The sequence below is a fragment of the Ciconia boyciana genome, chromosome 9 (assembly GCF_034638445.1).
Source record: "Ciconia boyciana chromosome 9, ASM3463844v1, whole genome shotgun sequence".
NCBI lineage: Eukaryota > Metazoa > Chordata > Aves > Ciconiiformes > Ciconiidae > Ciconia > Ciconia boyciana.
The window spans coordinates 2970011-2983247 of record NC_132942.1 but is presented as its reverse complement, the minus strand read 5'-3'; the positions used below and the strand labels follow the sequence as shown (position 1 = coordinate 2983247).

Below are 13237 nucleotides of genomic sequence, written 5' to 3'. Positions count from 1 at the left end.
CGCTGCTGTGTGCGGCTCGGAGAGGCACCACGCCAGGGAACGTCAGGCCATGGGGATGGACGATTCGCCCCCAGACAGCACGGATCACACAAGTGGAGGTGTCAGTCCTGTGGAGTAGGGTTGCCTTAAACTGATTACCTTTGATTTGTTGAAGCAATGAAACAGAAATCAGTCTGGATTTATGCAGAACACTCCACTCTGTTTTCAGGAGCTCTGCTCAACCTTTACCATCTAGGAGCATGGCTTTTCATAGAAGGGTATTTTTACCTTTTCATTGTTTTTTTGTGTTTGGTTTTTGTTTTTTGTTTTTGTTTTTTTTATATTGGAAAGTGAAAGATTCTTTTGGGTCAGACTGAGCACAACAAAGTTCTGGGCTCCCACGGGAGAAAAAACAGTGGTGTCTTTCCCGAGGACATGGTTTAGATGACGGTGCCTCTCCGAGAAATCACTTGCGTTCAGGAAGCAAACAGCTACCTCAATATCCCATGACAAGTTTGTTGAGCTGCTTTTTTTCCCACTTTGCTTGGCTATTTGCCTGCTCTCCAGCCCCTTCGTGGGGGGTGAGCGGCCCCGGGAGGAGAGCAGGAAAAAGGAGCATTTCAGGACTCCAGTTGCGTCCGGACCTGTGCAAGCTGAGCAAAGCACCTTGCTGCACTCCTCTGAAGTGCCACTGACGGATCCGCCCTCCGTATCTCGGGGAATTTGCTATTTGAGTCCTGCTGTCACCTCTTTGCATTTCACTTTCCCAAGGCAGCTGGCAGCCACGCACAATTTGATCCTCTAAGTCCCTGCTTTTCAAAGGCTTGTACAACATACCCACTTAATTATCCTCAGAAGTGCTGACTGGTCTGCTCCCCATCTATGCCAGCCCTCGCCTTCCCGGCTCCGCTCCGCTGCCAAATCCAGCCCCTCGGACCCGACGTGCAGCTCCGTGCCCGTGTGTGTGTAGGTCCCTCCTGGGGGTGGCATCCCCGGCACCCACCGTGCATCTGCCCAGACACCTCTCTCGACTGATTTTCTTCTTTTTCTTAACCTTTACAAAAGCTTCACTGTCTTCCCAGGCTATTTCAATACAGTGTTTCTCAATAATTGAATCAATTCATTATGCTGTGAATTTGTTTTGGGTTGGGATCTTAAGTAATTAGACGTCCTTTAAGCTCATTTTGCTGTCGCTGTTAAAAACAGCTGCGTATGGCATGTTTTCCTCTCACGGTCCCCACCCCCCCATCTGCAACTTAGGATGCAGCATCACTAATTTAGCTTAATAGTTTTTACAAAGAAAAACAATGCAATCTGAAGACAAAATGCAATTTGGAGAGAGTACACAACAGGCGCATAGAGTTGGGTGTGTGAGTGTGTGTGTGTGTAAGATCATGTCTCTGTGCAGAGTGATAGATTTATAGCAGAGCAGGCTGTGTTGTGAATAAATTAATCATTAGACATAGCCAGTTTTCTGTTTACGAATCATGCATAATTCACTCGTGATTTCTATTACTATGTTTGCGCTCACCGAATAGTTTGGACGAGCAGCGTAGGGGTTACTTATGAGTTCTTGTTTGCCTTGGCTGCACGGTATTCCTTCTTCGTGTGCTTTGCTGTTCACGGCATTGTTTCTTCTCTCTCGTTTGACAAACATTTTTAATTTTTTAATGCGAAAATAACAGCTAATACTCAGTAGGCGGCAAATAATAAAAACAGCAGTAGGAATAGCCTTGTTTGCTTATGGTATCACATAGAAAACTTCCCTAGCCCAGACATTGCTGTTAGTTACATCGTCTTTGTGCTAAATAGTGTTTGGGAACGGTGTCTGAGTGCAGTGAGTGACGTCCTTGTGGGATGAGAGGAATTGTTTACCGTAATCTTCTAGAAATCCCTGGCTTGGGAACGGGCTCAGGCTCTCTGTGGGTAGTGGAGCATCACCTTGTAGTACCACGAAGGGTCTGAGCCACCTCAGGTGGTGGGCACTGGATTGTGGTAGAGCCGCCCGTTGCTGACTAGAAGCCGAAGGTTCTTGCAAACATGGCCACGGTCGTTTTGGTGCCCACCGTGGGATGATAAAATTCCCAGAAAAGAGGGGAAAAAAAAAAAAAAATAGTCATTTGGAATGTGAGCTGCCTTAGTGAGAGCCGCTGTATCCCATAGCTCATTGGAGAGGACAGGTAAGGCATGAGCTGAGCCCAACGTCAGTGCAAACCCGGGAAGATGGCGTATGGGATATAAGACTTACAGTTTGATGTACCAGATAAATGCGCAACAAAATTCAGTAGATGGAAATTGAAGCTAAAGAAATTAAAAATGAAGTATGTTTGCCCACTGAGACTAAGTAGTCATTTGAAAAATTACTCTTATGCGCTTAAATCAGGGCTGGAAGCCTTCCTAGGAGGTGTATGATAGAGCAAACAAATTATGGAGATGCTGCAGGGAAAATCTCGTTGAATTCGGTGCTTGTGTGAATGGGAGGAGGTCAGAGTGTGCACATGATCCCTTCTGGCTTTAAAAAAAAATCTATAAATCTGTGGCACACCGCCTAGGCGGTGATAGGCACTTGATAAATTACATTTATTGCGCGCTTTCCCACCTGCAGGCTTCCTCCTGCCTCCCTCCCCTGGGGCTGTTCCTAACATCTCCTGCCTGTACCACTGCCTGCTCCCTCCCAGGAAGAATACAAATCCAGAACTTGCTTTCGGACTTGGTAAACCAAGCTGTAATTCTTGGGCTTTCCGAGAAAGGCTGCAAATCCATATGTCTCTTTTCCTGGGCATTTGAGGCTAAGGCGTGTGATTCATTTAGTTTTATGCAGTTTGGAAGGTAATTGTGTAAGGTAGGAATAGTTTTTGTTTACAGAACGGGGAATTTATATTCTTATGCTGTAAGTTTTTAATATATTTTAAAAGCTCGCAGAGTAATAGATGGGTGCTTTTTCTTGTAATAAAATGAAATATTGAAATAAATATACGCTGAGGCAAGTTTTAACTCTTCCAGGTTGTAAATGTCTTTTGTTTAATAGTATCTGCTTCGTAGTATATATTCCATTCCATTTCTGTGATATATTCGGTGAGCATCCAGTTGCTGCTAAATTATATATGGATATCTGATAAATGTTCATCTTATTAACTGAAACATGTCCCTAAGATAAGCAAGTTAGTTTGGGCTTTTATTGTTAATTGAATTTTTTCAGCAGTAGCAGCTGAAGGATTGCTAATGTTCGTGAATTTGCATGATGTTAAACATCTGCTCCTCTTAGCAGGAACTTTACCAGAGTTTCACTTAACTTGTAAATTCAAATCAGGAATAAAATGATCAGGTACTCAGCCTTTGAGGGGTTTAGCTGTGTGTAAAGCAGGCAGGCAGGTAGCACTGCGATGGGAGCACGATGCGATCAGCCAGCTTTGCCTAAATGTCACGTCTATGGCACGTGGCTTCCTCTGTGCACGGTGACGGTAAAGATCATGGTCTTCGGTGGTCTTTGGAGGCAGCAGGATGCTCCTTGCGTTATTATCAGACGTCACAGAAACATTGCAGTGCGGTTACCTGCCGTGGAATCGCTTCAAAGCGCTGCCTGGTATTTTATAGGAAGTTTTCTCTGAGCTGAGAAGTCAAATGGTTGATATCATAACTTCTTATAGATTAAGATTTGGGTTAGTTTTTCTTCATCCTAAATCGGTTTGCTCAGACCTAATACTTACAGCCTATAAAAATGAGAGCAGGGGAAGGTTCAAAACTCACAGATGTCTCTAAATTGCGAGAAATCTCTGAATTTCACAAAAAGTTCTCGATATTCTCCCCTCTTTTACTGCAGCGATCTGCTATGCTTGCTCAGAGGAGTCTGTTCACGCACCTTGTTGAGAAAAGCAGGTTTTTTCTTCTTTCGAACCACACACAGGAAAAGTAGGAGGAAATTCCATCTAACCTCTCCACGCATGTGCAAAAAAGCAATTAAAGGAAGAGGAAGATAGATAGAAAGAGACAGATAGAAAATTTGCGTGGAGGAATGGGGATTTGCAACGAGACGCCTGAAGAGCTGAAGTTGTCTTTAATTTTCCTGTCCCTGTGTAAACCTGCTCTGTCAAGTCAAACAGGCCACAAGGCCACAGATTATTGGTGTAAAGAGTTCATATAATCGTCTCAGATTCAGCAGTCTGATGTTTTGGGACCACATTTTCACAGTTCAGGCATGCTAACGCTTTCATTTTGTATGCATGAAAATGGGCTGTTGCTGATAAGCAATTTAGCCGTAAACGGCACAAGAAGTAAGGAGCCACGCTCATAAATAAATTTGTATCCTGTAACGTTTTAGTTTAGTCCTTTTCTGATGCTTCTAACAATACCAGATAAAGCCTGAGTGTAAAGCCTATGGAAGGATGGGCTATTTGAAAACAAAACCATTCTCAAATCCCTTTGATTTTTCTCTAGAAATGTTATTTTTGGTAACCACGTGTTTTTTGCCCCGTGGATACAGATGAGAAAACAAAGCTTAGTGCTCCCATCTCCTGCCCTGAATTTCTTCCTGGAGCTAGAAGACTGCCGTCGGAACAGCCGAAAATAGCCAGCACGGTCTAAGAGGAACTGTCAAATAAAATGACACCCCTGGTGCCTCCTGCCTTTGAAATGACACTCTTCAGGCTGCTCCAAACAGTTCTTTATTACCACGTTTGGTGGTGGTGAAGGGTTGCCTTGAAAATTAGTGCCACTGGAGTTCACCTTCGGTGCTGGTTTATTTGTACTGCGTTGTTGTTATACTCCCCTGTGGCGGCAGCGAGCGGGAGCACGGTCCTGCTGTTGCGGGCGGATTTCTGGCAGGTGATGGCATGGGATCCAGGGAGCCAGATGGGGCTGGCAGCTCCGTGCGGGATGCCCGATGGTGATGTCCTAACTCACCTGCAGCGATAGCATACCGAGTCTAATCCTGGGTTAGGATTGTTGGGATTAGCAGCACGACTGCAAATTTTTCAAGGGCTGGAGCCCAGACCCGAGAGCACGTGGGCTGCCGTGGGTAGCTGCGTCCAGGCATGCGGAGATGCCACCCATGGGAGCCTCCTCCAGAGTTTTTGGAGGGTCACGAGAAGTTTGAATCTCCGTGTATACCTTCTTGTGCGGATATTCACATACTTTTGTACTTAGTCTGGATGCTAATGACGGCACCGCTGTTGTTGCGGATTTTATGAAGAGCTGCTGGTGCCACGTGCCATTCGTGCAGCCCCTGTAGTGTGCTGAAAAATAGCTCGGTAACCAGTGGGGCTCAAATCATCTCAAGACTTCTGTACATGTTTAGGTTCACACCTACTGTCAGGTTAGCTGTACACCAAGAACTTTGAGATTGGTGCTCTATAGGTGTTATCAGATCGTTTTTGACGTTTGAAGTACTGACATTTCTAGTAATCATTGCATTGTAAGGCACCTTGCACAATAATATTTTATGGGGAGATTAGTTTACCCATCAAAGCAAGCTCTGCACTTCCTCACTTTATTTTTATTTTATGTTAACTGCATTCCTTTGAAGGACGCTTAATCCCCAGCCTTGCTGTTTCTCCGTTATCTGCTTTGACTCAGAAGTGGGTTGAAGATTGCTCAGGGATCCCACTGTAAAAACCTGCTACAATTCACAGAAACCAGGAGTAAAATTCTTAAAGAGGGCAATTATTGAAGGAACTGGATTAATGATCTGTCATCACAATTTAGCCACATTCACCACTGACCTTTCACAGAGAGGATGCTCTTGATAAATGTAGTTCATTACCGAGTTCTGACATGAAAACAGAATGGCACTCTGTGTTTCTTGGCAGGCTGATCAATATTTTATCTGCCAAACCATGCAGAAGTGCTAAACAGGATGAATTACGTAGCTGCTGCAAAACAGAGAAGGAAACAGCATTGCTCGGCGAGAGCAGAGCATGTAAATGTGTCAGTTATTGGCCACACTTTAGCAATCAGACCTCAATACGCTGGATTTTTCTTTTACTTCTGTTTTATTGTTTTTCTCTGCCTGGCTTTTTTTGTGTGTGTGTGTTGGTTTTTTTTTTAAATTCAAACAGTGCCAGGCTTCGCTGGTTTTGAAAGTGCTGTAAATGGATAAAAAGGCCTTGTTTCTTCAGAGATTCCCCCCGACGTGGAGGGGAGAGTTGTGGGCTTCCCTGGCCGGGGGTGTTGCAGTGCGGTTCCTCGTGTTCGGCTCCGTCCTCCATCACACGACCGTGGCCGCTGCAGGAGTTAGGGCTTGGGGATGGAGAGCCGCTGCTGGAGGATGTATTTAATGGTCTGTTTCTGCAAAAAAAAAAAATTGCCAGAAATCCCTGTCTTTTGAGTGTGGTAAGTATATTGAAGTTTTATCCAAAGAGCACAGGAGGGAGCTGCACCTTGTGTGAGGTTTGTTTGAAAGTCACCAGCGTTTTCTTCTTAGGGCTACAAAGTGGGATGCAGAGCTCGCAGGAGGGATACAGGCTGACCTCCAGCAGTGGGACGGGAACAAAGGTATCTCTGCCCAGAGCATCCTACCGTGGGACAAAAACCATGCAGCTTTTCCTGGGGAAGGCTTGTGTGTGTTGTACAAAGCACCGCTAGCACATTAGGTTTGTGTTCAGAAAGTAGAGTGGCCATCAGCAGAAGTGATACAGAGTCTCCTGAAATGGTGAAGGTGGCCTTTTTTTTTTATTATTCTTTTTTTTAAATTCCTAAGCTGGAATCCAAAGATAGCGGTATTATGTGTTGTTATTAAAGTTAATATAAAAAAAACCCCTGTGTTAGATGATCAGCATTTTAGGTTTGATGTCAGATGCCTAAGCTATGCCTTTAGCTTTCCTTTTTTCCTGGAGTCAACAGAATAAATCATACTGGGGTCACGGTTAAAGATAGGAAAGGAACATGTGTGACTTTTTTTTTCTAGCCAGCCCTTGTATAAAGTAGTGGAGAAAGATGATCAAGTAAGTGGAGAAGTAGTTTAGGGCATGGAAGACAGAATAGCAGTTTTAGCTCATCCCAAATCTGTGTCTTTGGCTCTCTGCGTCTCGGTTGTCCAGCTATGTGGTGGGAATGGTGCCCCGAGCCCATCAGTAGGCAGTACGGACAGGGGATCAGCTGGCAGTAGTACAACGCAGGCAGTTACAGCACGCATGGAGGCATTTCTAGTGTTCAAAAACAGGGAAGGGAATAAGTCCTTCAAAACCCATCTCAGAAGAGCGGTGGCGGTCACCTCCCAGCGTGCAGGCTGGGAGACCCACCTCCAAGCAAGCCACCTCCGGAAATACAAAACTTGTCTGAGCTGGTCGCAATTGCGAACAGAATCCAAGTCCCCAGGAAGCGCTAACAAGGAAACCAAGCTGAGAGACATCCGTTAATGAGGCCTACCAATGAGAGCAGTCTGAGATGAGATAAACTGCTAATGATGAGCTTGTGTTGCAAAGGAAACTGCTGGGAGCACTTAGCAAAGCCGAGACAAGAATGGGGATAGTGAGAGGGCATACAGATGGTTTTTCTGTGATTCTTTTTGTTTAACAGCTGTGATTGTAATACCTGGAAGAACAACAAACATGCAAAAAGCAGCAGTGCTGCTGGAAACCTAAAGAGACAGTATTTAGTAGATAAAGCTGGGGGATCCCAGGCACAATGTAAGAAGATTACAAGTGTTATCGACAGCAGGAGATGGGCGGGTGGGAAGGAGAGAAAATAGAGAGCTGTCCTTTGCCAGACCTATACAACGGCTCTGAAGAATGACTGTTAGCAGTCTCCATAGGGAAGATGAGTCAAAAGGCGAAAGGGGAAGGATCTTTACTACAGGAGAGCCTAGCTGTCCTTGGCGTTGGCTTGCCAAATGATTCCAGTTGCCTGAATGTGTCTCCTCCCTTCCGCGGCGGAGGAGCAGGCAGTGTCTTTTATAGGGTGCCTCCAGTATCCACATCTGGTCACTGCAGTGCCTTCAAGTTGTGTTTGAAATAGCATTAGGTCCAGGTTACGCAGCAAAACGTCAGCTCAGACATCCCAAGCATGGATAATTTTGGAACTAACACTTTGGCCAGACTTACTATAAAGTCATAATTCAGGTCAAACAGAGTATTTCCTTTGACCTGGAGTGGTTTTCCCCCTGTTTTTCCACTACAGTGAGATTAAATATATAAATTATATATATATTTATTTATATGCACATATATATTACAGTTTTAGTGCATTTTCCTATCAGTCTTTTAGTTCAGCCAAAGAAGCACAAATTATTAATCTCACACCCCGGGACAGAACTTTATTGCTTTTACTCGTCACTTTGCGCATTGAGCGCTGCTGAGCAGCTGTACAGTGCCACGCTCTGAAGCGACTGCTTGTGCGTCACTGCAACCCTCAGATGTCTCAGATGTCAGGGGAAAATGTTCAAAGGTGCCAGACCCACGGAGTCTGTCACATTCATACCGTGGAGAGATGCCAAGGGATCTGCTTCCAGCAGAGCTGAAGAGTGTCGTTTGCTCCAGAGGGAAGTGAAGGTAATGAGGTTTTGGACCAGTTTTAACGGGGGCCGAGAGCACCTTCTGACCTTCCGACTGTGGTGTGTGTTAACAATGTGTGAAACTGAACTTATTTTTTAAATAGGAGACATAATTGTCGTATTGCTGGTTTTCTTTGCTGCGTACGCAGTGGAATGGCATTATCCTGCCACGCATGATGAGGCTCTGCTGGGTAGATGGTCCCTGACCCTGGACACAGCAGTAGCGCGGTGGGGGAAAAAGTATTGTAAGTGAGTTTATGGCAGGATTTGGGAATTGCTGCCAGAGGCTGTCACCAGCTCTGTCCTTCTGTGGTTTCCTTTGTTTCGCTCTTCGTGCCCATCGCATTTGCCTGGAGGCTGCAGCATGGCTGTGACCCTCTGAAAGTCCCAAAATGGGCACGTTTACCTTGGGCCGTCTTGCAGCCCGGATGAGTGTGTACTTTTTCGAGAAAAGCAGGTTTGTGGCAGCTTTGTTTTCAGAGCATGCAAAAATCAAGGAGGGCTGCAATGCAGTGAAAGGAGATCGCCGTCTCCCGGCTCACACCATGCAACGCAGTCAAGAGCCTGGGTGCGTCACCAGTGGGTGACTTGGTCAGGTCCCACAGGTGCAGGAATAGAGATGCAATGTTTGGATTCAAACGTCTGCTCTTTGCACGTACTGCTTATATTTTGCCATTGCATTAACGCACAAGTCGTACTGGGAATTCTGTTTAAACATGCAGTTGTGTTGGGTTTTGGCTGAGGCTCCAGTGTGCAAGGAGCTATCACACCCAGTTAGTTCTCCAGGCAGGGTGCATGGTATCAGACTGGTGCCAGGGATAGCTGTTAGCCAGAGAAGTTGTCAACATAAGCTTAATAAAGTGAGAAGGGCTGTTAGAAGAGATAAGGGGGCTTCAGAAGCACTTGGGTCCTTTTCCAATGCTGCCTTTTGTGGTCAGGAAGAAGGTTAAGGTGGAGGCGAGTCAGAAGGCCAACGAGGGAGGAAGGCTGGGAAAGCACTGCCCCAGGCAACAGTTAGGGAGTATCTGGAAAAAAAGACCCGACTGACTGCAGAAAATAGAAGGTCTGGAGGGCGTAAAGGAAGAGCTGCTTTGGCATATGCTGCTGGCAAAAGTTGATAGCAGGAAAAAGTGAGAAGTAAAAGGCTTAAAGGGAGCTGTTGGGGTGAGTAGATCTGGTGGCTGTGATGCACATGCAGACCCGGGCACGGGGCGGTCTCCACCATGGGGAGGACCATGTAACTGGGTCAGCCCGCCCGGGTGTCACCGTGTGGCTTGCCTGTAGCCGTGCTTGTGCTCACGAATGGAAACCACAAAGCAGAAGCAGAGGTGGAAGCAAATTAAATAGATTTCCCTGTCTTCATTAGCCTTAGATACATCTCTGGGATTAAGATTTGACTGAAGAGAAAAGAAAACTCCAGCTCAGAAAAAACTATTATCGCAGTAGCTAAAACAGTATTTACAGCAGGATTGCAAAATTGCTTGCTTACACTGGATACGGCAATCAATTTTTCTCTTAAATAAGCCCGTGATTGGAAGGAAGAAATTTCTTCATGCTGCCTTCACGATAGCTATCAAATGACATGGTTGGGGGGGAAAAAAAAGCAGAAATAATAAATAAGGCTAATAGTAGCTGAGTAGCCTCGTTTTTCCATAAAATGAGACTGATCCCATGTGGGTCCAAGAGCTCTTTGGAGGTTGTTTAGAGAGAAGGAAAAATTTTGCAGCTGCTTAGTATCCCTGAGCAGTGAGAAACTCTCAAAACTGGAAGGGTCTGAGTTCAGGGTGGAAAATAAGCCTTGTCTTGCAGTTATTGCTCATGTAGCAGTAGGGCGCTGACCTAACTGGTGAACAGTCCAGCCTCTGTGTGCTCTCTCAGCTTCTCAAGTCATGGTGCTTTTGAAGTTGTGAGCACAAAATGTGAAGGGTGAAAAAAAATCTTGACAGTAGATGGGTTTGCTATCAGAGAAATGCCTCCCACCTGGAATTTTAATTGGGTTTTGGTTGGAGTGGGACCAAAAATGGTGCAGCTCAGCAAGAAAAGGACAGGAACGCTGGTGGTCAGTATGCCAGAGTCTTCTGTTATTTTTCAGAGGAATAATGTCTGGAGTCTTTGGGGAGCTGATCTACAAGGGTATTGTCCCTTAAACTGGTGAGATCAGGTTCCCTCAGATTTAATTCAACAGGGTCCGTGATGTGACTTTAAAAAGTTGTTTTAAAACCATCATTATAGAGAATAAGGGCATCTGCATTACAGAGAAAATACATTATTGAGAAAAGGGCATCTAACAGGAACAGCTGAATGTGTCGGTACTGTTGGTGGGTGATGGTGGATGCCCACACAGTGTGGGACAGCCGGAGCACAAGGGTGCTCCAGGGTCTGCTCCAAGGCAGAGTCAGCCAGGTTCCTGCAAGGCACCAGCCGCTGCCGTTTACACTAAAGCAAACAGATTTGCACAAAAAAGACAGTTGCCATTCTTCATTCTGCCAAGCTCTGCCAGACAGCAGTTGAGCAGGAAAGGGCCGTAACTTCTTATACCACTTTGGGCGTGTGGATATGTTTCTCCTCTAAGAGGATGCCCTTAAATCAGAGCAAGGCATTCCCTGGAGAAGAACCACGGAAGAGCTGGCTGCCGTGAGCACAGAAGGAGCTTTCAGGGCCATGAAGGTTCAATCCGATTCCTCCAGCCAAGCCGGTGTCACTTCAGAGCGAGTGGCTTGAGAGCTTTTCCATGATAATAACCTTTTTCCCTGGTCAGGGGTTGAGGAAAGCATTTATGTCAGTCTGCAGTGGGGCGATGTGCGCAGGCACCAGCAACACCCCAGCCGCAGGGGCTCCCCACAGCCCTGCGCTCCTCGCTGTCCTCCCTCTGGCCGTCTCACCACCTTGGGCTGCCTGTAAGGATTCCTTAAGATCAGCCCCAGGTTTGGCACACGGTGACACTCAGGGGTGCTGTTTATTTATGTTTGTGGCACTTCCTAAACATCAGCTTCCCTAGGTTTATTTTTTACTTTATAATCATAGGATATATGAATTTATTTTATCTTCACAAAAATGTGGAGCCAGCTTAATATGGGTGGGGATTACAAAGCTGAGTGTGGAAGTCTGTAACCGAAGCCCTATAATCTGGAAGGTAACATGCTGGAGAGCATCCTTGACAGCAGGATTTAGAAAAACTGCCAGCTATTACAAAAGGTAACGACTGCAGGAGCTCCTCAAGCACAGAGCTGAGTGGTGCTGTATATGCAGACAGCCTGTCTTCGACTGAGCCTTGTTTTTCCCTTTAGTAGCTCAGTCCTTTAAAAAAATCAAGGCGAATGTACATGGTCTGGTAATGCGGTCTTATCTTTTAGGTGACACCTGTACAATGGCAGACTACAGCCGGCTCAAAAGCATCCTCCTGGACCTGCAGGCTCATCGGCAGAGCCCACCGAGCAGCCTGGCCGAGGACCGAGTATCCCAGCAGCGCTTCTTAGTTGAAGATATGTTTAAGCACTTGGATATAAACAGTGATGGGCATCTCAGCAGCTCTGAACTGGCTCAGGTGGGTTTATTGTTCAACGAAAATGGAATTATGAAGTGGATTGCATTTTTCATTCAAAGTGTGAATTGAATGTAACGCAGCAGCACTCTTGTGAGAACAGTCGTTTGTAACTGTCCGGCCGGCAGCAGGTAAAGGAGGAAAATCTACTGCCGCGTGCGAGTGTGTCTCTGCATCTCTGGGGAGACGGTGTTGTCTCAAACATTTGAAGCTCCTCTACAAACAAAAAACATGGCAGCTTTCCAGCCCCATCCATGCTCCTGAAAATAGATACTAATCCTTGCTGCTCACCATCATCTTATGAAGTATTTCCAGCTAGCCGGCTTGGGGAGAATTAATTTGGCTTTTTTAGGTGCATGTAAGTTAGGCAGAAATCTCTTAGCTCTTCCTCCCTGTCTTCTGTACCGTGCATTAGCGTGTAGTAACGTGACAGCAAAGTTAGAATATTTTTTAACAGGTCTATTTTCCCAAAATCCCTAAGCAGATGCTGAAATGTTGATTGGCAGATGCTGAAATGTTGATTAGCAGAACCTAATAACGATAGAAAAGGTGAGAGCTTGAAAAAACCTGTTATTTCTAATTATAGGCATGCTGTGCTGTTGGAATTCCTCTAATTGGTAAAATGAACCAAACACACAGCCCAGGCGCTCGAGCTGATTACTCTGTGTCCTGAACTTGCTCGTTGTATGTGCAGACCTGAGGAAACAGCCCTGTAAATGCGAGAAAACGCATTATGCCAGATGTGGGAAGATCCTGTCTTTTCCGTTTCCTTGTGTCAGCCGTGAGAAGCCTTAGAAGCAAACGCCTTTTAAGAGCCTTTTGGAAGCCAATACCTGCCTGGGACCTGTTTCAGTTTCCAAAGCTGGCGCTTCACCCGTCGCTCTGCAGGAGCGTCTCACCTCCGCTCACGCTTCCCAGGGAACATGAAATGCGTTGCAGTGCCAGCGTGTAAATGTAAGCTGTGAGCAAGCAGGAGGACAGACGCAAGCTCGCTCCTCCCTGAGCTCGCTCCTGTGTAGGACGGTTTGCACTGAATTTTAATCCTCTGGCTGTTGACATGATGCACGATCCTTTCTGCGCAATGCAAAGTGTCAGTGTAAATTCCCTTAGATCTCAGAGCTATGAATATATACAATACTTCATCTGAATGCGGTGATTTTTTTTATAAAGACATGGTAGGTATAAGAAAACACTTTTATCTGAATTCAAAGCCAGCTTTTGCATAGTGACAT

The 13237-nt window shown here is 45.7% G+C and overlaps 1 protein-coding gene across 3 annotated transcripts in view; it reads left to right on the top strand.

Moving 5' to 3' along the window:
* The window catches only part of FSTL4 (follistatin like 4), a 239052-nt gene that overhangs the window by 116261 nt on the left and 109554 nt on the right, over positions 1-13237 (top strand). For all 3 annotated transcript variants that reach the window (XM_072872822.1, XM_072872825.1, XM_072872823.1), the window contains one exon: positions 11818-12008. In XM_072872822.1, the coding sequence (XP_072728923.1) occupies positions 11818-12008 (191 nt within the window). The remainder of the gene's footprint in view (positions 1-11817; positions 12009-13237) is intronic.